At 47.6% G+C, this 26,558-nt stretch overlaps 1 protein-coding gene and 1 non-coding gene across 2 annotated transcripts; both read right to left on the minus strand.

Moving 5' to 3' along the window:
* Positions 1 to 2,047: 2,047 nt before the first annotated feature.
* On the minus strand, positions 2,048 to 25,633 carry TBX19 (T-box transcription factor 19). Its single transcript, XM_027613350.2, has 8 exons — positions 25,431 to 25,633; positions 15,017 to 15,281; positions 13,587 to 13,721; positions 10,771 to 10,832; positions 9,482 to 9,543; positions 7,647 to 7,835; positions 5,762 to 5,897; positions 2,048 to 2,333 (listed from the first exon to the last, which is right to left on the minus strand). Exons 1-8 carry the CDS (start codon positions 25,631 to 25,633, stop codon positions 2,048 to 2,050), a joined length of 1,338 nt encoding a protein of 445 aa, XP_027469151.1.
* On the minus strand, positions 10,120 to 10,304 carry LOC113933804. Its single transcript, XR_003523508.1, has one exon. It is a non-coding gene; the product is annotated as a U2 spliceosomal RNA (small nuclear RNA).
* Positions 25,634 to 26,558: the final 925 nt, after the last annotated feature.

The raw sequence follows: 26,558 nt of genomic DNA on the forward strand, positions 1-26,558 counted from the left end.
GCAGGCAGCTTTTCAAAGAGCAGCCGTGTTGGTACTTGGGGCCTCAGTCACTCATACATCAGTTAGGGACCTGGAGCGCTGGGCAGGCAGCCCCGAGACCATCAAGTGGCTTCCCAGGACACCATGTGGCTGGAGGAGCATTGTTTCCAGAGAGCGAGTCCAAAAATGGAATGGCACAGAAAGATCGGGCAGTGCTAACCACAGAGTGGTGAAGGTCCCTTCCCTGTGGAAAGAGCCAAGACTCAATAGTGTCATGTCTGGACACCCCAGACTAAGGCTTGGCATGTGGTGGGCTTGCGTGGGCTCAGCTGATGGAACAGAGGTGGGAGCAGGGTCTGAGCAGAACCTTCTTCCACTGCCTCAGGGACGCCCCACGTGAGCACTCCGTCGGCACAGGGTGATTGATAATGGTCTGGGAGAGCGATGCATCGCACCGGTCTGGAAACTTCACTCCTGTAGTTAGCGGCGCATCCCGCAGTGGCAGAAAAGGAAAAAGGCAAAGCAAGGGACCAGCGACTTTGCTCACTGGCTCCATTCTTGCTGTAGCAACAAACTTGGCCGGGGCAGAAGTCGAAACTCTTACCTGAAATGAGGTTCCTGCAAGATTTATCACTCTATTTCTCTATTCTAGGCAAGTCAGTTCCAAACTTGGCTCTGCAACTGTTATCTGGAGCACTTGTTGACATGCAGATTCCTGGGCTCCAGCCCTAAAGATTCTGATCTGGTAGGGATGGAGTGTACCCAGGAATCTGTGTTTCTAACAGGTGCTCCTGGTCATCCTGGCACAGGGGATCCAAGGCCAATATTTGGAAGTAACTGCTCCAGCCCACACTGTCTCCATGGCATCAATCGCTGCAGATGGGCTAGGGCTCAGACAGGGAGCCCAGGGGGAGCACTCAGCATGTTCTGGGCTCCCAACACTGACATACTAGTGTGTCCCGGACACGTGTCTCCAGCTCTGCCTCATAGTGGGCCCCACGGCTCTCGTTTTTAGCACACGTGCACTACACACCAATTGCACTCGGTCCGTTTATTGGGCACCTACTATAGACAAGGCACAGTACCAGGTGCTGTGGGGTACAAAGACAAGGCTGGTCCTCACCCTCAAGGGGCTCACAGTCTAGTGGGAGAGAGACACACTCACAGGTAAACAAAAATACAAGGCAGAATGGGACGAGCTCTAGCACAGAGGCAAACCCCGTGGGAAGGCAGGTATCGGGGCAAGGTCCCACGTGCCGAGGCCCGACAGGTGTTGGATGCAGGCAATGGCGCTTCGGCCAGTCCCCGGGGGACGGGCAGGATTCACACAGGTGAGACTGACCTGAGAAGGATGTTTCAGGCCCGGGGAAGGCATAGAGGGGGGTCCCCCGAAAGTATGCTGAATGTCTGCCTTGACCGAAACATAGGCTGCTAATGGGATGATGAAGGGAACTGAAGCTGGAAACGTGGTTTGAGACTAGATGGTAGGGGGTGTCCTTATGGTCAGGATGTCTGACTTCGTTCTGTAGGCAATGGTGAGCCATGGAAGGTTTCTGAGCAAAGAAGGACATGATCTCATTTCCTCAATTCTAGGCACATGGCTGTAATACATGATTAGCTCTACTGTTGATAACTTCATTCTGGGGACTTACACCCTCTCTTGGTCTCAAAGCAGAAGCCCTGTGGCCACAGATACTTTCCATGGCTGCACAAGGCTAGGAAGCCTTAGTCCAGGTAAATTCAGAACTCACTTAACAGCTTTGCATCACCTCCACAGAACAGGAAGCGGGGCCTTCTAGAATCATTTGAAAGTAAGGGGCAGGGCCAAGGAAGGTACTCCATGAACCCTGGTGACCTAAGCATGTCATGGATGAGCTGCAGAGAAAATGGGAGTGCGAAAAGAAACCAGGGAGCATCACCAAACTAAACCACCTCCCATTACCCACCCCACCCTCCAGCTCACTGGGTGGGGAGACCCTGCAGTCTAACTCCCTAGAATCAGTAGATAGGGTTTCTAAATGCTCTATACAGACAAGGTTCTCCACTGACACCTTCCCTAGGATCCTGCCTAGCTATCCAGGGAGGAGGGAGAATGGCGCCCTCCCCCACCCGGGCCACCCCAGCCCGAGAAGGGATGTGAGGCCACTGCTGTCCAGGTGGACACAGCGATGCTGGTCAGCGAGGGCTCCCCCAGAACCTCCACACCCGCCGAAGTGGGTGCCTGGGCAGACAGGGGCGAAGTCACAGCTGGACTCCCCAGAAGAAACGCCCCCGGGGAGCTGGTGTGCACATCGGGGCCGGGCCCGGCTGGGCCCCCGCTGCTGTTGCTGATGGTCCACAGGCACGGGTAGGGACTGTAGAGACAGAGACACAGAATGCTTGAGGACGCTTCCAGAAAGGCCAGCCAGCTGCCCGGCACGTACAAGGTGTGAGGAGCCCCAGGTCCAGGAAGAGGGGGCCCAGCCACAGCTTTCTTTCTAGCTCTGACACAGAATAGTCCTGTGTCTGTGGGGAAGCCGAGGCGAGCAGGGAAATGCAGTGCAATAAGCATATAATTAGGCATTCTGACCTAAATTTCCACACTTGGCCCTGCCACTGGCAAGTTTGATTCTGAACACAGCATTTCATTTCTGGAGGCCTGCCCTGGGGCCGCATGGATGGGCAGGAGAGCAACAGGGCAGTGGGGAGCAGGGGGGATCTGGACGGCAAGGCCTGCAGGGAGGGCCGCTCACTGGCAAGAGAACTGACGTGGTGGAGCAGCCAGGACACACAGGTGTCGGGAAAAGCGGGTTTGCATCCCAGCTCTACCGCTTACTCCTTACCATGACACCTTGGTCCAATTTACACCTCTGAGTCTCAGCTTCCTCATCTTCAAGACTCGGAGTGATAATTATGCACACATTACAGATGTTGTTTGACGACTGAAGAAGATGAGCAGATGATGCCTAGCACACGGCACTCACCAAAGGGTGGTGGTTATAATGAACTCTTCCATTCCTGGTCTCCACCCAACAGCTCTGGTCCCTGGCAGAAAGGCTGGGGAGCGAGACCTCCTTGTTGGACTTCTCTTATTCTAAAGCCCTGGTTCACAAACCTGGCTGCATATTGGAATCCCTTAGCAAGTTCCAAAATAATCCTGATGCCTGGGTCCTGCCGCCACAGATCCTGACTCAACCAGTGTGGCATTTGGCCGCGGGGATCAGGATTTTTAAAAAGCTTTCTCGTGGATCATAATGGGCAGCAATATTTGCACCCAAACACAGACAAAGATGCCTGCTCTTGGAACAGGTGGGATAAACACCCACGCTCTAAGCCTTCGGCCATCCCCAGGTCCTGACATTTTAGAGTCTCTGTATTTTCTCATACTATACTGCGTGCGAATAGGCTCATCACACAGTGACGGCCCTGGGCTATTCTCTAGCAGAATCTTTATGGAGTCAGTAGTGGGTTAAACATGCTACTGAGGGAACGAGAGGGAGAAATACCACCTGCACTCTGTGCCCTAGTCCAGAGACTACAGACCTCACTAGGCCAGAGGAAACCCACAGAAGGCCAGGCTTTGAGCGTTTGTTGTGTGTTTGGGTGTTAGCCAGCTCGGCTTGCTGAGATTTGGGGCCTGATCTCCAGAAGAGACGCTTCCACAACATCACTCAGGGCAGGGCCCCTTCCTGATGCCTCCCGGGCCAGTGGGAAAACCATGCACTCAGTTATACCTCTTACTGTGTGAACTTCAGGATGTTTTTAATGCTTCTGAGCTTTAGTCTCTCCAACAGTAAAATAGGAATTTTAACGCCAGCTTTGTGGATGTCTTTGATACTATAAATTACTTCCATAAAGTATCTAGGACAGAACCTGCCACATAATTGTTTAATATCTTCAAGGACTCACTGTCTCCCTTCCTATCACAACCCGAATCCACGCTTTTCCCTTAGATAATCCAGTCGAGCACTGTCCGATAGATATAAAATGTGAGCCACAACAGCAAGGCTAAATTTTCTAGTAGCCACATGAAAGAAAGGAGAGAAGAAAGAAAAGAAAGAAAGAAATGAAAGAAAGAAAGAAAGAAAGAAAGAAAGAAAGAAAGAAAGAAAGAAAGAAAGAAAGAAAGAAAGAAAGAAAGAAAAGAGAGAGAGAGAAAGAAAGGAGAGAGAGAAAGAAAGGAGAGAGAGAAAGAAAGACAGAAAAAGAAAGAAAGGAAGGAAGGAAGGAAGGAAAAAGAGAGAGAGAAAGAAAGAAAAAGGAAAAAGGAAAAAAAATGAGACTTAAGGTTAATTATATTTTATGGAACCAAAAATATTTAAAATATCATTTCAACATGCATTTGAGGTTAAAAAAAAAAGTTGAGATTTTTATTCTTTGTTTCCTGCTACATCTCCAAACTTGTGTGTGCGCCTCACTTCCAGTACACCGCCACTGGGACCCGCGGCATTTCGAGGGTTCAGTGGCCACCAGCAGCCAGTGGAGGCTGCGTGGGGCAGCACGGCACGAGACCCTGACCGCCACAGCAGCATCAGTACCAAAACCACCAAGGTCAAGCGTACAGCAGCACCCACGAGGGGAATCGCAGGCTCCAACACAGACCTGTTCATCAGATTGTGCATTTTAACAATATCCCAGGTGATTCTAACACACATGTAAGTGTGAGCAGGCCCACTGTAGCCTAAAACGCTATGATCTCCTAACATTTTCTAGACAGGCAGATCACGCATCATCGGACATCTCCCAAGACCCCGCTTTTAATTCTGAATCCCTTTTTGGACCTTCTCAAAATCCTGCATACCTATGTTGAACTTAACAGCTGAACGTTTATATAGAACGTTACTGCTCACAAAACATTTTAATGCATTTTCTCCTTCTGGGCTCACCACAACCTACGGAATAGCTTCTATTATTTCCATTTTTGCAATTAGAAAGCTGGAGCTCAGTGAGGCCAAGAAAACTGCATGAAGGCACAAAGTCAGTAAGAGATAGAACCGGGACTAAAGCCCAGTCCGTCAAACTCCAAGGTCCCTTCCTGTCCTCTCCCCCACACTCATTTCCAGAAGTCAGAACGAAATGCAGGTCTCTGGTGTGCACATTATGCCATGGGTCCTACACACTACACTCTACTTATTACCTGGGATGTGGGCCAGGCACCCACAGTCTGTCCCCCTGTTAGGACGGGTGGCTTATGAGAACACGGACAATCCACAATCTTGAACTTTCAATGTCTATTTACACTTATTCCTTCAACCTTCCTATAGTCAGTATCTATCTGCTACCATCACAGTTTACAGTATTTCTGACTGGTTCAGGACAAATGATTCCAGGCCATAATGTCTTTTCCCTTTTAAAAATAGAATACCAAAGCTACAGAAGAAAGAGCATACAGCTGAGCAAGTGCTTTCCCCTCCCTGCTCTCTGGGAGAGAAAAGTCCCTCCTGGGTGCCTGGGTAGCTCAGTCAGTTAAGCATCTGTTTTTGGCTCAGGTCATGATCCCAGGGTCCTGGGACAGAGCCCTGCATCGGGCTCCCTGCTCAGCGAGAAGCCTGTTTCTCCCTCTTCCTCTGCTGTTCCCCCCACTTGTGCTCTCTCACTCCGTCAAATAAATAAAAAAAATCTTTAAAAAAAAAAAAAAAAGAAAGAAAAGTCCATTCTGTTGTTACCCTCACTTCCTGGTGGCTTAGAAGTCAGGACAATAGCTTAACCCAAGCCACTCTAGAGAAAAGAATGAGCTTGAGTCTCCAATGCTCACGTCAACTCCCAAGACCACCAATGAGCAAGTTGCTGGTGTTGGTCTTACCTGGGCCCTGGATTGATTGGCCCGCTGGTGTGGGGTACGGACAGGATGCTGGTGTGCGGTGTGGAGGACAAGGAAGTCCAGCTGTCAGCTCCGGAGAAAACTTGCAGGTTATTGCTGGAGCCTTCTATCAAATTCACTTTGGGGAAATAACAACAGCTCAGTTGATGAAGCATGTAGAACATATAAAGACGGTGGCCAATGATACCATTTTATGGCAACATGTACCCACGGTTTGCTAGTACTTTCTGAGGGAAACAGAAAGACGGAGGCTCTCAGATATACTGAATGTCAACCATATGCCACATACCCTCTGTTCCAAATCCGTCCCCCCAGACACCCCAGGCCCTCTCCCCGCTACGCCTTTGCTCACACCACTCTTCCCTGGAGTGCCCTTTGCCTCTCCTGGGTCCCTTGCCATCCACCCTCACTCCTGCCCACTCCCACCTCTGTCCCCTTCTCTTCATCCTGCAAATCTCAACGGAAGCGTCAACCCCCCTGGGCAGCTCAGGCTGTTCTTTTTCCTTCATTCCCACAGCACCTTGACTCGTGTGTTTCATGGAATGTTTCTCAAACTTTAATGTGCATGAGAATCACCTAGGGATCTTGTTAAAATGTGGACTTTTTCTGAAGAAGAACCCGAGAGTCTACATTTCTAACAAGTTCCCAGGTGATGCCGCAGGTCTGAGGACCACAGGAGAGCTCTGGCTACACTGTGTTATGATTCGTTATTTATGTATTCATGTAGCCCTGAGCTTCCTCGGGGGAGAAACTGTACCTTCCTCACCCTCTATCCCCACCGTCGAGAAGAGGGCCTGGCGCCTAGCAGGGGCTCAGAAGCTGTGTTTTATGTGCTGACCACACGAAGGAACCAGGACACAGTGGGAACGTTGCCCACTTTCTGGTATCATTAAGCTCCATTTTATTCCTTCCTGGCAGAAGCTTCCAAGGTTGCTGGGGGCGGTATGTGAAAGGACACAGGCAGCTGGTGACCCTCTGCAGACAGAGCTCGGGGTGTCCCAAAGGGCGGGATCTTAACACTCTCCTCCATCTCCCATGCCGTGAATCTTACCTCTTTCTTTCATTTAGTGTTGTTCTCCCCACGTGAGACTAGAATCTCTGTCGGGCAGGGTATTTTTCTAATTTGTTCGTGGACAGAGCCCAGCACATAGACAGCCCTCAATAAATATCTGTTGCATGAATCATTGAATGAGAAGTCAGTCCTTGGCTTCCCTTCTCCCTCCCTCCCTACAAATCTAACAGGCAGGCAAGGCCTGGGCTTACGCAAGGCCAAGGCAGGCGAGCGGCAGTCAGTGGGGAAGAAAGCACACAACCACCAGCTTCAACTCAGAAAATAAGCAGACGGCAAATGTCACCAAGACTGGCTTCGCATGCCTCCAACTGAACCAAACCAAAGTCTGGTTGCACAGTCACCCAGCTTCCCAGAGATCTTCCTAAAAGCTCTCCAGTACTGGGCCCACTCTCCCCTGGATGGAGCCATGGAATACGAGTGGTAGAAAAGAGCCACAGGAAGACAGTGAACTGAGGATCCCAGAGCCCCCACAACTTGGCTCTTAGAGATGCAGCTTGAAAGGCTGAGTCCACCGGCGCCCCGGGAGGAGGCCCTACACGCCCATTAGAAACCAGGAGACCCCGCCTTACAAAATAATTATAAGACACGAATAATGTCATAATTACAAAATCAACTATTAGTATATAAAACAAAACCTTAAAATAGTAATATACAATACTATTACATGTATTAGATGAAAGGGATGCCATCTTCAGAGACTTCTTTTTACTACTGGCTATTGACCATTTCTCCACATCGCCACCCCCACCACCCCCCACCCACATCCCCAAGGGCTTAATTAGCAAAACCACACACCTGAGGGAGAATGGTTTCTATGCATGTAGGCCGAAGGGTAGGGAGCCTGCCGGTGCCCTCGGAGGCCAGGATAGTGCTCACAGCCATGGTGGGAGTGAGGAGCAGACAGAGGTAAGGGGGTAGCATACTGGTAATTGGCGTTTCCTGCTGTGCACACTCCATCTGGATTGGAAAAGATCCAGCCTCCCACTGGAAAAGACAAGAGGAAGACACAGGGACCGACCCTGAGCTTCCACACCAGACGTCAGGTGTCCAGCCACTTGGCATACCACGTCTCTGTGTGAGCGACACTGAACATCTGCCCCGGAGGCCAGCCCCACTGCCACTCCCCTTCCATGTGAGCAGCTTCCCTGGCTGCTTAGGACAAGGATGGCGGTTCCTATCAAAGTTTGGAAAGCCTCTTGAGGAATGCTGGAACAGAGCTATCTAATGAAAGACCCTTTGAATGAGTAAGTTACAGAAATGCAAAAGTTAAGTTGTTTCTGACTTACTTGAGTTAAATTAAGTCAGTCTGAGAAGGGGATGTTGGATGTATGTGTCCTCTCCAGCTACTCGGGAGTGTTTAGTGTGCCTACACGGGAGTGAAGGTCTCTTTCTGCCCAGTGGGAAGGTGTCTGCTTTCTCACTCCCAGCAAGAGGGGCCACGGTGGCTCCCCTCACCACCCCACAGAGGATTCTGGAAGCAAAAAGTGGGGAGCTGGCTGGTACACCCTGATGCAAGAATCATGCAAAACATTCTGGAAGGCTATAAAACATTTCACAGAAATTGGTTTTTGAATGAAAAAGACAGACAAGAAATGGAAAGAAAGAAAAGGCATCCAAATTGGAAAGAAAGAAAGAAAGAAAATGTTCTCGATGCAGGTGTCCAGTGGGCAAAGCCAGGCTTGGGGGCGCCCGGAACCAGGCTTCTGCGCACTTGGCTCACCACAAGTAATGGACACAACGGAAGACGTTCGCTGAGAAGACTGCAACACGTGAGCTTAATAAAGATGCGGTTCTGCCCACGGGGCCTGTACTATTACAAAAGGCTTGTTTCTCCAGCTTGCTTTAAAAAGTGCTTTCCTGCGAGCAGCTCCCTTTCCGCTCCACAGCGGAACATGCACAAAGGCTTAGGGGAAGCAGCCAGGAGAGAACCCCAGAGCCCGACGGCGGCAGAGAGCGCCTGAGCACACCACTGGGATTCTCAGTCATGTTTCTCCAACTCCGGGGTTAACTTTCCGCCCTGACCTCACTGGCCCGGGGTTTCTGCTGCAGCTTCAGGGGACCTCCTCCCTCACGGGGCCTCCCCTGCCATCCAGACATGGGGAGCCCAGAGCCCTGTTAGGGACACCCAGCACCTGCAGAGTCCCCAGCGGCCTATCACTCACCTCACCTGGGGCTGTCCAGTCAGCCACCCAGACTCCTCCCCATGGGCAAGGCCACAGCCTGCCCGAAGCACTGTGGTGGGAATCTACTCGAAAATGAGCAAACACTAAGAATAGGGGCGACTCAGGCCAGACCTCCAAGAGGGAAGAGCGGAGAGGTAGGAGATACTCCCAGAATGCACTTGGGACAGTCCTTAGCCTCTGGGACAAGAACACGCCAGTCTGAGAAATCCATCACTCCCGTTCCTATCTCCCGCCTGAGATTCCGTCTAGCCCCTCAGGAGCACCAGTTCTCTCTGGGAATTCTGGAAAGGGCATACACTTGTCTCGAGTGGAAGAAATAACCTGTTGAGTCTTGAGAGAATCTCTGGAATGGGCCATGAGCACTCGCGACAGGTAGTGTCTGAGTGTGGTGGGCGATGGGTCCCAGTGCCCCCCAGGCACGTCCCACCCAGTGTTCACCCAACTCACGGTGAGAGTAGGCCACGTGCTGGCTCTCGGAGACGGCTTCCGGAACGTCTTTGAGGTGATTCCTGAAAGAGAGCGAAAGGGTGCCCTGGCTGTCCAGCATATTATACAAGTCCAGCAGAAAATCTACCCCAAATTCTCTTTGGAAAGCAAACATGTCTTGGAATAAGAAAATCAAACACCTTTTGTCTCAGATCTTTCCCCCCTTCTTCATCCAGGGTACTTTATCTAATGTGCAATTCCTCTTTGAATTGCAACCTAATGTGACTCCAATTTGCCGTATTTACAGCTATCCCTACTTAGTTTGATCTCACTGGTTTGTGGTCATTGGTCCTGCCTGACAAAATTCAAGCAATAACAGCAGCTGGGATTTGCGTAGGACTTTGGGGCATGAGCACATCTGTGATATGCTAGATCCCCCAATAATCCTGCGAGGAAAATATTGCTATGCCACTTTGCAGATGTTAAAAAGTGGGCTTCAGAGAGGCAACGTGACTTATGTAAGATCCAACAGCCAGAAAACGGCAAAGCCAGGACTCCAAGTCAGGACTACCTACTCAAAGTCCTGTTCATCTCACACATGAGATTTTCCTCAGGCTTTTAGTTATCTGAAATTAAATTAAATCAAATATTAACAGGACAAAGTCTGTCGATTGAAGTCAATTAAGTACCAACGTTCTTTTTTTTCCAAGAATGGAAAAGAAAAACACAAAGATGTAGAATCACTAGCCTCAAGTGGTAGCATTACCATTCACCATCCCAGAAGTCTCTAAACTTATAAGAACGGATACTACACTTGATCTTAGCCAAAAGGCCAAGAAGCGATCCCCAGAAGACTCTGAATGGTCTTCCCTTGGACCTGAAAGATATGAAGCTCTCACCTTTATGAACTACTCATCGGAATCACTCCCTCTCCTGGACCACATGTAGTTTAGGAAAAAAAACCATTATTGAAACCATACTACTCAGAGAGAATTGAAGAGGAAGGGCAGAGTGAATTATTAAAAATCTAAATCACTTCATTATTTTTTTTGCATGTGCCTGTGTTACTTTCAAGAATTGGTAGTAAAACAGAGCTGAGCAAACATTGCCAGTTAGAGGTTCTCCTGGAGCCCTGTTCTGAGGAACAGACGATTAGGAGTTCGTTGAATTTTGTTGATTTTGTTGAATATGGAATTGAATGTTACCAACCTATTTCTATCAAAGCTAATGCAAGCTCCTTTCAAGATGAGCATAAATTTCACATTTGCAGAAGTCAACTCATAAGATTTTACTGAAATTTCTCTACTCACCTTTCCTTGGCATCCAAGAAGGCTTTGGCAAAAGGGTTGTACTTGATTTTGAGAGCTGTTATCTTACGTTTGCAAAGACAAGAAGCGTTAGTGAAAGTGGAACATGTATGAACAGATAGAGCCCTTTATCTTCGCCTGTGAATTTCTGTAAAGTCAGAATAACCCCCCTCACTTGTTCTCCCTCTCCATGTTTCTTTGCTCAGTTCTGCACAAAATTACCAGTGCGCTGTCTCTGACAAAGAATGTTGTGTTGTGGCCCATGGTGAAAATGGGAAATGCAGTGTGATGTGAGCAAAGAAAGAGCAAAGCATTAGAAATGTGCAAAGCCCAAAGTGCTAAACCCGGCATCCTTTCTTTTATTTATTCATCCTTTTTTTTTTTTTTAAACATAATGAACACCCCCCTCACATCAGTTACTCTTCTAGTCCCCGGGAACACAGTCAGAGTGATGCAGGTGTGAATCCACATCTCCCAGACCACGGTCCAGCATCACTCCCTGAGTTTAAATGATCACTTACTCAGTGATTCAGATCACAAAAACACAGTTTATCACTCCCACCCACTGCCACTCCATCCCACGGCCTTCGCCGACTTCATTCTTCAGAGCCACCAACATCATATACACATATATGATGTATATTTGCTCATGGCCTCTCCCCGCGGGATGTACAGACGTGAGGGCAGCACACATCTGTGATGCCCACCGCGACATTCCCAGCAGACGGTCACAGTCGACAGATCTTTGCTCGATAAAGAAAGCATTGAAAAGAATGTTTATTTCAGCAAGGGCCTGGCAGAAGGAAGAAAAGTTAAATGAAAGCACCACTCTTTCTGACCCAGGAATGGGGGAGAAGTCAGAAGAGGGAGGGGAACCACAGGGTCTGATGTCCAGGTCTTTCTCCTGGTCTAAACCTGGAGGGGTCAAGGTGCATAGTGAGACCAGCATCTACCCATGGGCCCACTCGCCTCTCAGGGTGCACCAACATCGACTCGGCAGGAAAGTGCTGACAGCAGAGGGAGGCTCTGAGGTTGGATTTCCCTGGGCTTGATTCCCATGGGGCATAATCAAGGCTGAAATACGGCATCAGGCGGCTAGGGTAGAGTCCCCAACACCCCGCAACATACACAAACACACACTCTCGAGAGTTGCAAAAGCCACACCCTCCCCTCAAAGACCCAGACTCCATCTGAGGAAGAGAAGCAGGTGAGGGCTGGCCATCTTGAACACAGCATGATTTCGCCTACGAAGACAGTACCTGTTGAAATGATCAAATATTTAACCTCTGTTCCCACCGGACTGTCAGAGGGGCTCAGCCAAGAGGCCAGACTACTTGTAGAAAAGAAGTTACATTTTTCTCTGCACATCTGTGATGCGAGTTCAGTCGACAGCTCAATGTTACCTGTAGCCACTAAGGTAGTATTTCCAAGCCCGGATGCTCATCAGAATCCCTTAGGGAGACTTTAGAAACTACAGATTCTGGGTACCATCCCTGGAGATTCAGACTCAGTTGGCTGGGAGGGTGCCCAAATTCTTTAAGAGCTTCCAAATAAAGAAATGCAGATGAAAGCAGTAATAAGATACCTGTTGGGGTTTGTTTGGTTTGGGGTTTTTTTTTTTTGGTTTTGGGGTTTTTTGTTTGTTTGTTTTTTTAACCTATCAGGTTATCAATGCTGCAAAAGGCTGATAATCCCCACTGTCAGGAATGGTATGGGGACTGAAATGAGTATGCTTTGAGGGAGGCAATTTGGTGATATTTCAGGATTCTAAACCCACGCTCTCCTTGATAGAGCAATGTCATTGCTAGGTGTTCATCCATGCAAGCAAACAACAGTGGATGTGGATGTTCCGGGATATTCTTTGCAGCATTATTTATGATAGCAAATAAAACGACTATAAACAACCTAATGTCCATCAGTGGGGAGCTGATTGCCTGAAATACGGTATATCCTCTGCAGGCACTTCAGAAAAAGAGATAAACCTGAAAAAAAAAAAAAGAAATTTGCAGACTAATACGTACGACATGAGCCAACCTATGTGAGGAAGCCCGTATTCTCATATATATTTATATATACACAGAATATGTGTGGGGAAAAAACACACTTGAAGCTATTATTTGTAGTGTCCTTGGGGAGTGGGATTCAAAAGGCAGGAGAGAAAGAGATCATTTTTACCTTTTCTTCTTCATTTTCCCTGAACATACTTCTGTACTATTTATTTATTATGTGGGGGTGTCTTTAATGAACATGTATTACTTTAAAAAAAAATTTTTTTTTAAGTTTACTCAGAAAGAATCCAACCCTCCCCCAGCGCTTCTGATGACGAGCAGACCTGGGAAGCTCTTGAGTGTGCAGATGGACCCAAACATCGTGCCCACAGCTAAGCCACAGAGGCCAGATTCTGGCTCCTCGGCTCTAAGGGCCAGTGGCTTCCTTCAGGCAGGAAAGACCTAAGCATGCTCAGAAGATCTAGCAAACAGGATGGATAGCATAACACAACCCAGAGGACTGCAGGCGCGGCTCAAGTCTCACAGACCTGCTCCTTGGAGCGGGAGCTCACCCAGCTCTGTGTGGGCCAAGGGCCCACGGAGCCCTGATCCACGCAATGCACAACCTCCCCTTCTTGGCACCCAGAGATGAAGCTCTGGCAGGCCGTTGGCAAATAGGCAAGAGAGAGTGGAAAGGGCTACCCCACTGTTTAACTTCATCTCTACTGAGATCACTGAGATCCCGGAAACCCAGCTTTCATCCACACGTGGCCCCCATCCTCCCACACCCTTCCAGGGGACATTTCTGCACACGCGCCCACACACGCTTACCTCCTCGTTCTGATAGGCCGTCACAGCTATGAACTGGGTTTCAGGGAAGGAGCAGTTCATCACCATTCGATGGGCACCTCCAACACGCACTATGTGAACCTGGGGCTCATATTTATGCAGAGAATTCAACATTATCTGTGGAAGCGGGAGAAGGAGAGAAAGAGAAGCCTTGCAGTGCGTGCAGCTCGACGGTCCGCCTGGCCAGGGCCACCATACCATTCCCCTCGCCTGAGAACTGAGGGGGGGGCAGTTTTCCAGAAGCTTCCAGGGAGCCTAACATCAGCACTTATGCCAGGCTTGCCAGAAAGTTTTTCTAAAGAGTGTCAGTTCTCTGCCCAAATCCTTCATCCATTTTTTTCCTCTCTCCCTATTTTCAGAACAACGATGTGGATTTTGATCCATTAATTGTTGTTCTTCATAGGAGGAAACCTGAGATCTCAAAACACTGGCATGGCTGCATTTCGCAAGCGACTACCTGAAGGGTAATGACATCGGACACCTGCCGGTCACACTGCGTCCACTCTCTGTGACAAACACGGAGGTTTACTGCAAGTCTTATGCTGTGAAACGGGGGAGGCAAGAACCGTTTACTTTTCAATTTCCTGTTTTAATAAACACCTGGAACCTTCTGAACACTGCCAGAACTTGGGTGGCTCACCTCCTCCTGCTAAAACCTGAGCTCCCAGGTCCCCGCAGGCTAAGCACGGGGGTCAGAGGAGTCATGAAGACCCAGGGCTGAGAGGCTCACAACACGAAATAGCAGGGTCGGCAAACCTCTCCCCCAGGCACGGCGCTGCCCCCGAAACTGTCCACATTTTCTAACATAAATCACAACCTTACCCAATACCCTAGTATTCACAGCCCTCCCAGAGAAAACAAAAGAGGAAAAAGCCCCAAATTCTTGTTCCCTCTAATTGGAGACCTTAAATAAAACCTTCCTTATTTAAGGTTTGTTTGTTTTTCTGAAAACCCAAAGCCGCTTCACTATTCTATTGACAATTATCATAATGTCCCAGCAGAGACAGCAATTATTTCATTTAGGAGCAGCTTTTTATTAAGGCATTTGTCTATTGCCAACATGCCACTTACACCAAAAAAGAGGAGAGAGAAAAACAGAACCCTGGTACCCACAAACATCTCCTCCCCAGGGCTGGGTAAAAAGCACCATACACAAGACAAAACTATGAAAGGACCCTTGATGATTAAGTAAACGGCAGCACTCTCTCACTCTCTTAACATCAGGAAGTCCATTAAAAACCGAAAGCACCAATTAAGAGCTGTTTATTCCTGTTCACATTTGGACTCCAGGGAATAATTGGCTTCCGTGGGAGAAGAGGCCGGTGAGGACCCCTCTAATTGCCTAAATGCACCCTTGATATTTCTTGATTGGTGTTGCGGGGCGGCCGGGTGGCCAGGCAACCCGATCGTACCTGCCCACCTCCGTTGAGCTTGTTCGTCAGCTTCACTTTGCTGAAGGAGATGGGAGCTTTCATCCAGTGGGCCCCGAAGTTGGGGGAGTCCGGGTGGATGTAGACGCAGCTGTGGCCGGAGACCTCTGGCTTGCCTGCGGGCACCCATTCCCCATTGACGTACTTCCAGCGGTGACTGTCCGTGGGGACGAAGTCCAGCAGGAGGGAGTACATGGCATTGGGGTCCAGCCCCGTGACACTAATCTTGAGGACGGGGAACATCCGTCTAAAAGAAAAGGCAGAAACTGAGGCACAGGAGGGACATTAATGTGTGCGGGACACCTTGCGCCTTGTCCAGCCGTCTCTCCGCTCTCAGGAGACCTGCCGTGGAGCGCCTCGGGGTGCAGAGAATGCCCCAGGGCAGCACCCCCAGTTCCAACAGAGCCTCTTTTTACAAATGCATGTTATATTGGGCTTTTTACTTCAAACCATTGTGCTCCATTTTAAAGTCTGAAAACCACTGTTGTAGTCATTTGACAGAGGAACCTAAAGCCCAAAGTGCTTCAATCAGATGCCACATTCTCACAGAGAGCTTTCTTCAGACTTCCTCCTGGGGTACGTCAGTTTTCACACTAATGCCACAAGCCAGTCCTTCCCCCTCTCACAAAGAACACCAGCTCAGAATGACAGTGATGGCATGAACAGTGAAAACATGGGTTCATGGTAAAGCAAGTGAGGGAATGCTTGGCTCTACAGTTAGACCAGTTCCTTCCCTGCATGACTTCTCAGAGCCTTTAATATACTAATGTGCGCTATAAACCTCTGCAAAGATAGGGTCTGTGCACATACTGAATTTACATGACTGTGGAACCATCCCTTCACTGAGCATTTTGTGGGAATTTGTGCTCAAGACGCACCGACCTGGATTCCTCGGTCCTTCTGCCATCCTCGAGAACAGTACCAGCAAGTTTGCTCTCACATATTTGCAGAGGCCCCTCACCTGTCTTCTCATTCCCGCTGGTTTGTTTTTCCTTCACCAAATGTACTAAGTTGTTCCAGATTATCCTTAAAAGATCTGGTTTCTAGACATGCCCCCCCCACCACCACCTGATTGCCCCAGACACTGTCTTATTTGTCAGTACCTCTTTTAAAATCTGAATCCCCAAAATGAGAAGCTAACAATCCAGAGTCTAGACACTTGCTGCTCAGAGCAGTCCCTGAACCAGCAGCATCGGGATCAGGTGGAAGGTCATTCGAAATGCAGAACCCCAGACCTCACTCTAGACCTACTTGTCAGAAACTGTGCTTTTCCAAAATCCCCAGGTGAGTCACAGGAACATTAAAGCTTAAGATGTGCTGGTATAGAGCATCTTTAGCTTTTGAGAAAATAACTCAGGAGATGTGCGAGGGAATGAGGGCAGGGGGAGTCAGAGGACTGTGCTCTACGAGGCTGGGAGGAGAACAGGGCAGGTGGCCCGGAGCGGGAAGCCGGGATGGACCGGACCGGCTGCTACTGAGAGCAGGGGTCCGCAGATGCCAGGAATGGGGTGTTGAAAGCAGGGAGTGGTGCACACGAGGATCTGGAAGGTCACCAAGGACATCCTACTATGGCCAGAGGTGTCCAGCATTGAGGGGAGGTAGAATGGAATTGATACGTATGGAAAATGAAGGAACTGACAGACAGATGACAAGGACAGACCTAGAGACAGACTCGAGCCACGCAGGCTCCCGGTCTCCTGAGCTGAAATTACGTGGGCTTCCTGAGCAATCTGGACATAGATGGGAATCGTTTTCCCTTGGCGCATCCCACCTCACTGATATTTCCTTTCCTGGCTCCTCTTCCAACTTAGTCCTCCCGCTGCATGGAGGGGTTCTGTTTTTGCCCCCCACCCCGCCCCGCAGTCCCCTCTTCTAAATGCCCTGCCTTCGAGACCACTTCCCATCTCTTTGCGCAGAATACAGAGCCTGGTCCATGTCTCTGGTCCGTGTCTCTGGTCCGGCACTTGGCAAGGATTCGACAGTTCCTCTGAGAGGCCAGATAGAAGGGTGATTTTGAGTGAAGGTACTGGCTCCATCTCCTGCCCTTCCTGAAGCTGCCCTCCAAGCTTCCAAGTCATGGTCTCGCTCACCCAGCCTCATTGAGTTGTGGCAAGAACTCCATGAGCTCTTCATTAAAGTGCTTATTCCAATGCCTGCCACCTAACAAGGTCTTTTTGCAAGTGTTGGCTATCCTGTCATCACAACCAAGCCCTTCAGCTGGCCCCACTCTCCTTCTGTTCCAGAATCCGACCATGGGGCAGTGACTTCAGAAGTTGGAAACACGAAGGACATCAGCTTCACCTCCCTCCCGCCTGGCTGACAGGTACCACTTCCCTCCACTTTTCTCTCTGGAGAGAAGTCTAGGCAGAAAGGGGAGTGACTGCTAATGGCTTTGGGTTTCTTTTTTTTTTTTTTTTTTAAAGATTTTATTTATTTATTTGAGAGAGAGAATGAGAGATAGAAAGCACGAGAAGGAAGAGAGTCAGAGGGAGAAGCAGACTCCCTGCTGAGCAGGGAGCCCGATGTGGGACTCGATCCCGGGACTCCAGGATCATGACCTGAGCCGAAGGCAGTCGCTTAACCAACTGAGCCACCCAGGCGCCCGCTTTGGGTTTCTTTTTAAGGGTGATGCAAATGTTCTGGAATTAGCTAGTGGTGATGGTTGCACAACTTTGTGACCATTCTAAAATCTACTGAACTGTATACTTACGAAGGGTGAATTTGATGGCATATGAATTATTTTTCAAAAACAGTGAATCAATAACTTATACCACCTCAACTTTTATTCTCCAGCTGGCTCACAGTCATTTGCAAGGAGACCCTGGTCTTGGGGCACGTGGGTGGCTCAGTCGGTTAAGTGTCTGCCTTCAGCTTGGGTCATGATCCCAGAGTCCTGGGATCGAGTCCCACATAGGGCTCCCTGCTCAGCAGGGAGTCTGCTTCTCCCTCTGCCCCTCCCCCCGGCTCGTTCTTTCTCTCGCTCTCTCTCAAAAATAAATAAATAAAATCTTTAAAGATTTTATTTATTTATTCATGAGAGACAGAGAGAGAGAGAGAAGCAGAGGGAGAAACAGGCTCCCAAGGAGCAGGGAGCCCAATGCGGGACTCGATGCCAGGACCCTGGGATCATGACCTGAGCCAAAGGCAGAGGCTTAACCATCTGAGCCACCCAGGCGCCCTAAATAAAATCTTAAAAAAAAAAAAAAGGAGACCCTGGCTTTGGGATTATGTGTGGGAAATGCTGAAGGCTCCCTCCCTGCCTCTGCTCCCAGCAGAGCTGTCTCTCCCCTCCCTCGGTCTTGGTGGGCTCAAGGAGAGAAAATCTAAATAGGAGGTTAGGACAAGTATATGAATTAAATGAAACTCCTAGGGGAAAACCTGCATCAGATGATGCATCTCGAGTCCAGGTCCTGCCTGAGCGCTGCGTGACTCACCTCGTCACTCCTGTCCCTTAATGACATGATGATAACTTTCATGTGAAGGAAAATGATGGTCCTCCCCTCGGGAGCTTCCTGTGGCATCGAAATTCGTCCACTTGCATATTCTTTTGCTTTTTCTTCAACAGAAGGATTTCATCTATTCTTTTCTCTTCATATCAGAGGAAACTATTCCCTTCCACAACATATTTTAACGTTTTCAATTATTTTAATAATATTGGAAGTATAGAAAGCAGAAGCCCCCTGAAAGGCACAAATGCCATTTGCCAAGAATCACTGAAGTGGACATCAGAAATGATCCCAGGGGCCACGCTGGGTCACTGTCAAGAGCCTGGCTTGTTTCTGTGAGCTACACAGAGAGATTATCTGATATCCAGTCCATTGCTTTTTCTGAAATGCTAAAGTTGTCTGGTTTGGTCTTATTTTAAGAACACACAGGAATGAGGGGCACCTGGGTGGCTCAGTCGGTTGAGCAGCTGCCTTCAGCTCAGGTCATGATCCCAGGGTCCTGGGATCGAGCCCCGCGTCGGGCTCCCTGCTCCGTGGGAAGCCTGCTTCTCCCTCTCCTACTCCCCCTGCTTGTGTTCCCTCTCTCGCTGTGTCTCTCTCTGTCAAATAAATAAATAAAGTCTTTAAAAAAAACTGAAGTATAACTCACACACAATGTTACATTAGTTTCAGGTATAGAACATGGTGTCTCTCCTTTTTGATTTTTCTAGAAAATAAGTATGGGTCACAAAGAAGGGAAAAGTCCCCTCAATGTTTTCCCAAATCTTAATACCTAATTAGAGATTTATTCACTCATTGAAAGAATGATTTTTGAGTGCCTGCTCTATGGCAGGAACTGTCCTAGGTGAGGGTTCACTGGCTAAAAAAAAAAAAAAATACGGACCCAGTGTTTTGTTCATGAAGCTTACCTCGAAACACCAGAAGTCAGGCAACAAAAAATGTAAACAGGCTTCTTTTTTTAAATATAGAAGATAATTTTCAACTGCAAGAGTGCTATGAAGGAACAAAAGTAGGTGATGTCACATAGGGAAATTAAGAGTGAGAAACTACTCTAGATAGATCTTAGTAGGTCCAGGGGGACAGTAAGCTAAGACCCAAATAAGGAGAAGAAATGAGTCCCATAGACATCAGAAATGACTCCTATAAATGCAACTACACACAAAAGAAGTAGCAAGTAAATGGCCCTGGGGTCCAAATAAGCCTGGACCTTTGAGGACTACTGAGGAAAGAGAAAACCAGTGTGACTAAGGCAAAATGAGGAGGGGGGATCTAATTTTCATTTCTGCTCTCCCTCCTAACTGTATCACGCTAGGTCTCACAGAGAACATAGCATGACCTTTAGTTCCAGAGTAAGGGACTGTGTAATGGCTTTTCTCCTTTCCTGCTATGTTCGGGAGCTACACCTGATGTTCTAAAGAACCCACGACCACATGAAAAGGTTCTCAACAACATCAGCCAGCAGAGAAATGCAAATCAAAAGTGCAGGGAGGGATCATTTCCCATTCACTAGGATGACTGTGATTAAAAAGTGGACAATGACAAGTGTTGAGGAGGTAGAGAAACTGGAACCCTCGTATATTGCTGGTGGGGATGTAAAACGGTGGAACCACTTTGGAAAACAGTCTGGTCATTGCTCCACCAGTTAAAGACCGAGCTGCCATATGACCCAGCAATTCTGTTCCGAGACGTACATGTAAGAGACATGAAAACACACATTTACACAAAAACTTGTATCCAAATGTGCACAGCAGCATTATTATAATAGCAAAGAAAGCAGACACAGCCCACGTGCCCATCAACTGATGAATGGATAAAAAAAATAGGGCTCATGTATACAGGGGAATATTACTTGGCAAGAAAAAGTGCTACAACAAGGATGAACCTTGAAGTCATTACGCTAAGTGAAAGAAGCCAGTTGCATATTGTATGATTCCATTCATACGAAATGTCCAAAGTAGGCAAATCCATACAGATTGAAATAAGATTAGTGGTTGCCAGGGCTGAGTAGGATGGGGGACTACGGGGGTGATGGCTAAGAGATGCAGGATTTCTTTTGGGGATAATGAAAATGTTCAAAAATTATTTGAGGGAATATATGTATAACTCTGTGAATATACCAAAAACCACCGAATCGTACACTTTCAGTGGGTGAATTGTATGGTATGTGAATGATCACAATAAAGCTCTTTTTAAAAGTAAATAAAAAAAAGTAAAGAAGCCATAGTGCCCTGGCTCTTAGAAGGACACAGCTAAAAAGTTACAGAATGGGGGCAGCTGGGTGGCTCAGCTGGCTAAGTGTCTGACTCTTGATCTCAGCTCAGGTCTTGATCTCAGGGTTGTGAGTTCAAGCCCTGCACGGGGCTCCATGCTGGGTGTGGAGTCTACTTAAAGGGGGAAAAAAAAAACCTTTGCGAAAAGTTACATAATGGTGTATTGCTTTATTCTCTTTAGTACTTCATCTGCCAAGACTTTTATAATTATTTTTATTTTGTTACACAGCTACACTTGTGGTAAGCCTAGCATAATGTACAAACTTGCCAAATCACTATGTTGTACACCTGAAAATAATGCAACACCGTGTCAATATACTCAAATAAAAAAAAACTTATTTTAAAAATGCTTTTATTCTTTTATCACCACACGAATGAACTAAGGGATGCTATGTATTTTTTAAACTCCGTTATCCCAGTGAGGAATAAATAAGTCAGTCCCCTTGCCACAAGTCTTGTAACCAGGACTGGAACTCATCCTAACTCTAGGCCAAGTTCAGCTCCTGTGCCTCACCTCCACCTCTCCTTCCACTTCACAATGAGCAGGATGCATTGTCTGGGGATACTCTATGTATTTACCTGTGGGCAGCATGCACGCCCAGGCTTTGTTTTCCAGGATGAACTGCACTTCTAATCCAGTTAACCTTTCCTCCTTTTCTTTCCAAGGTATGGCTAACCACAGAGAAGCCCCAGAGTCTTAGAGGAGCTGAGAAACATGTAAATTGGTCCCTAATTCAGGAGTGGGGGAAAAGGAGAGAGGGGGAGAGAGAGAGAGAGGGAGAAGGAACAGGAAAGCAAACATGGCAGGATGAACAAGCACTCCCCCAAACCACGCTGAAGAACCATAGGTGGTTTGGCTTTGCCCGTGAGCTCCATGCTCCTTTGCCAGGAGGCCAGTTTCTCAGTTTCTATTTTCCTAACAGGTGATCTCGAGAGCCAGTGCCGCTGAAGGAGGCTATGAGGAGTAAGGTTTGCAGGAAGAAAGGGGTCAGCTTTTGTAGGTGGGGGAACAGCAGAGATGGTTAAAGATAAAATTCACTCGCACCTGTGAACACCTTCCTCTATCTCCTCACAGAACTATAATATTCATGAAATGCTCATCGGAGCATTTGGAGTGGGGGGGGCGGCGCGTATGCCCATGTGTATATTGAAGCTTGCGTGACCTGGTTAGAGGCAGATTACACAAACACATACGATCCTCATCAATCGTAATTGTAAACTTGGGAGAAAAATGTCTGTGGGCTACAGGGCACGGAAATTTATTTGCCTGATGCACAACCTCCATTTTCTCCCCTCCTGCACAGTCCTCACATCAGCTCGCTGCCCTGAATCACTGGCAAATTCAACTTAATGATTCCCAACACTTATTTCCTGACAACAAATGGACGCATCAGTTACATTCGAAATGCGTCCAATTCCTGGAAACCTGTTCAAGGCCAATCTAATCAGAACTGAGTCAAAATTAGTCAACTGTATGGAAATATATATGAAATATAGCATCGTCCCCTAAAGTGAAGATGTTCTAGTAAAGAGATATCATAATTGTTGTTATATCTGAAAGACAACTGAGTATGGAAAACTAAAAGTTATACTTAAAAAGAGGGAAGGAAAAAAGCAGGGGAAGAAAAGGAGGGAGAGAGAGGGAGGCAGGAGAGATGGAGGGAGGAATGAAGGTCGTCAGGATCCCAGTTTCTGGGGATAATCCAGAGGAAAATCCTCTACTACTTCTGATCCATGTCAGAGGCAAGCCTCCTATTTATATATACAAATGGGTCTCCGTTTGAAAATGAGACTGAATTCTTTCATCAGTCCATCCTATGTTATTTCAAAACTTTCTTTTTTTAATTTTATTTAAAATCAATTAATTAACAGAGTGTATTATTAGTTTCAGAGGTAGAGTTCTGTGATTCATCAGTTGCATATAACACCCAGTGCTCATCACATCACGTGCCCTCCTTAATGCCCAGTGCCCAGTTACCCCATCCCCCTACCCACCTCCCCTCCAGCAACCCTCGGTTTGTTTCCCAGAGTTAAGACTCTTATAGTGGATAGGAACTGTCTGATGACCCCCACTAATGCTTCTAGAAATCCAGAAGTCTGCCCACAGGGGCTGGCAGGTTATGTGAATGAAAGGGGCTGGAGCTGGGTGTAAAATAACAGAAATTATCTTCTCCACAGAGAACAGCCACGGGGGCAAGTGCCCCGGGCTCAGGAGTTGGTGTGAAAGGCAGGGGTGAAGCATCCGGAGGAGACGGGCTGGGTCTGCAGGCAGAGGACAGTGGGTACAAGGGAGATTCACAGGAACAGATAGATTAAGAGAAGAGGGGACAGGTAACAAGATCTTTCTGTATCAAGAACAATAGGGTGTCGCTAACAACTTAACCTGTGAAAATAAAAAAGATTGAGAGTAATTCCAGGCCAAGCTCGTTCATTACCAACACATCAATTTCTTAGACGTGTGCCTTCCCTTCTTTATCCGAAGTGTAAAGGGAACTGTCTCTCTCCTGGCAAAATCTTTTTTTTTTTTTTAAAGATTTTATTTATTTATTTGACAGAGAGAGAGAGATTGCGAGAGCAGGAACACAAGCAGGGGAGTGGGAGAGGGAGAAGCAGGCTTCCCGCGGAGCAGGGAGCCTGATGCGGGGCTCGATCCAGGACCCTGGGATCATGACCTGAGCCGAAGGCAGACGCTTAACGACTGAGCCACCCAGGCGCCCCTCTCTTGGCAAAATCTTGACCCTAAGGGGTTCAGAGACCATAAGAGAACCCAAGAGAAGATTCAGTTCACTGGAAAACGGGAAAGGGCAGCAGGACCTCCAGAGATAAGAATAACCAAGTTGTTTGTAATGAGACTTTTCTACAAAGAATATTTTTCACATATTTAATATGAAAGGACATTAAACATGGGAAGGATTTTACATTTTAAATATGCAGAAAAATATCATATAGGTGAACACAGGCAAAAGGAAGCTCTTCCTAAATTGTAAAAGTACATGCCAATATATCATATTATAAAATAAAATCTGAAATGGTTTCAGAAACTGTAATTTCTTCCTCATAGGAATAGACGAACTGTATTTTTACTTGGTGACTGTGCTTATTTTACTTTCATAGATGGCCCCTTTGACAGCCAAATAGATAGCGTGAGGCTAAATATTAGCACAACCACTACCCACTGCATACAAGGAATAATAAACAGTTCCACCTATTACTGGACATCACAAAACTTTTACAATTGCATCATCATTCAGCTGTGAAAGGAAAGAAAGTAAATCCAACTAGAAATTTGGGAGTGATTCTCTGAAATTAAAAACATATTTTCTATTTCTTTCTACCAAAAATAATGGATAAATATAGATCAAGAGTAGGAACGGACGTCGTTACAACTGCAAATATTAAAAGTAACAAATCCTATATATGAAATAAGTAGGGGACCCATTTAGAGACAGCAAATAGAAATATCAAGCTTGTTTGGTTGGTATTCCAAGCAAGATTAATATTCCTTCTACTAGGAGTGATCACAATTTATTGAAATGCCCTTATTTCTGGCACACCTTCCCCTTACAGAGCACTTTAATGCCATGCAGCAGCGTCGGAGTTCATAATTCTCCCAGAGAGACAAGGGATGGTTCGTTTTCTATAGTGTGCATTTTATTCAAAAATAGGAAAGCAAGACATCAGGAAAGGAAGCATTTTGCACAAGGACAAAAGCCTGCCAGAAGTCCTGTTGGCCTCAACTTTTCTCTCTTAGCAGAATTTCTCCTGAGGGCCACGATCGGAGTCCTGTTGAAACTAACCATACTGAAAATGTCTTCTGACTTTTGTGCTTCTTGACCTTGTGAAGCAAAGGATCTGTGAGCATCAGCTGAATGTTGGGAGCCAGTCTGGCCAAGCTGGGAGCAGAGAGATTTTCTTTCCAAATATTTGCGTTTCCTCTACTAAGAGAAAGCTCCCACTGTTACCTTTGACAGCCACTTAGCCGGGCTGGATTTAACAGAATCCAAGAAATGCCAACAGAGATCAGTTTCTGTTCATCTCTAATTTGCTGCAGTGAGAAAAAGGAAGGTATCTTCTCTTTTCTCAGGCAGTGCATTACGGCTTCGGGATGGTATTATCACTTCCACAGCTCTCACGTCATCACAAACATACACAATATCAAATGAACACTCACCACAAACCCACACCGGGAAGCAGAGGTAGCGAGCGATTAGCAATGAGATTACATTTGCCCTTTGACTCCCGATCTTCAGCTGGTCCAGAATTTCCGACAAGTTTGCTATACTTAAGAGGAAAGATTCAGCTTCCAAATAAAGTTGACTTTCACCTTATCTGAACTGAGTTGGAGCTCAGGTCTGCCCCAGGATAGGCAGTCAGTCAACAAGTAATATTCTCTTCGGACTAATTTCCCTAACGCATAGGGCAGGCCCCTGCTTCTGGTACCTTCCCAGAATTTCTCCGTTGAAAATGCATGCAAGGTGGCTTCGTCCTCTACTTCTCTGTTGATCTCGGGAAATTAATTAAGTTGGCTGGGGGAGAGCCGAGGGAGACTGTCCTTCTCCTGAGCATTTTAATCAACCCCGACTGCCTCTGAGTGAAGAAGGGCAGCCTCTTCGATAATTCAGGGGACTCACCACCCTTGCCGAGCCCTCCCAGCCCAAGCAGGGCCGTGGAGAAACTCACCTGCCATTCTTGGTCACGATCATTTCGTTAGTGACTTCCTTGAATCTCTGCCAGAGAGGGGCATCCTCCAGGATGATCTGAAGTTGCTTCTCCGTAGGGTCACCTTTCTCCCTCCCTGCCTGCAGCTCACTTTCTACCACGTTGAGCAGGCGAGAAACAGCGCCATCGCTGCCCTTCTGGGTGCCCAGCTCACTCATGGCCATAGGCCCCTCTCAAACTTGGTTGAGAAGCGTCACCTATCTCGCCTGCTACCACCTCCTTCCTCCTCTCACTTGCCTGCTTTGCAAACCCAGCTGGGCAGTGCCTAGGGAGCTGGAGAGAAGATGCCCTGGCTCTTGCCTAAGCTCCTAGCATGACACCCCTTAAAGTCTCCAAATTATACCACCAACCTGTTAAGCTTTAGTGGGGAGGGGGAGGGAGGGGAGAGGTAGGAAGAAAAAGCCCTCTCTTAATTACTCATTGGATCAGGTGGGAGAGAGCCTGGCTCTCCCATTGGCTGCTGTGCATAGAATGGACGTTTAAGAAGAGTACTCCATCCAAATTATCAGGCTTTTATCTTGTTGTACCTGAAGAGGTCTAATCACTGTTTTGAGGACCATTTTCCCATTAATTAAAATTGTTCCAGGCCCAGACTGCCAACAATCAGGCAAATCATGTTTGTGTATAAATCGTGGCATGTGGCACCTATAGGAAAAGAAGTCCTGGGGAGGATTGGAACTTGATGCCAAAGCAGGCTTTCCAGACACAGTCAAGAACCCAAATCCCACAGCTATCTACTAGCCCTGGATAGAATAGCATACATGGAAGGCCAAAGGCACTGTGCCAGGAACATGAAAGTTGTACCAGAGAGTGAAGGAAGATGCTCTGTGCGCCACCCACTCAAGGGTCAAGGTCCAGAGGAAAGGAAAGAGCTAAGATCTCCTTTCTCCCCGGGCACCCCCACCTGCTCCTCTCCCTCCTGAGGGATCCTATCACATGCACGCCCTGCTCATCCCAGGGGCCCTCAGTGCCTCCGGCAAACAGAAGGGCTCTGAACCTTGTCCTGCCTCCCTTAGAACTCAAAGCCCCAATTTGTTTTTGTCCAGCCCTCGCCAGAGGGACAAAAAAACTCATTTAGCATCATATTAC

This window comes from Zalophus californianus, chromosome 10, assembly GCF_009762305.2.
Source record: "Zalophus californianus isolate mZalCal1 chromosome 10, mZalCal1.pri.v2, whole genome shotgun sequence".
Lineage (NCBI taxonomy): Eukaryota > Metazoa > Chordata > Mammalia > Carnivora > Otariidae > Zalophus > Zalophus californianus.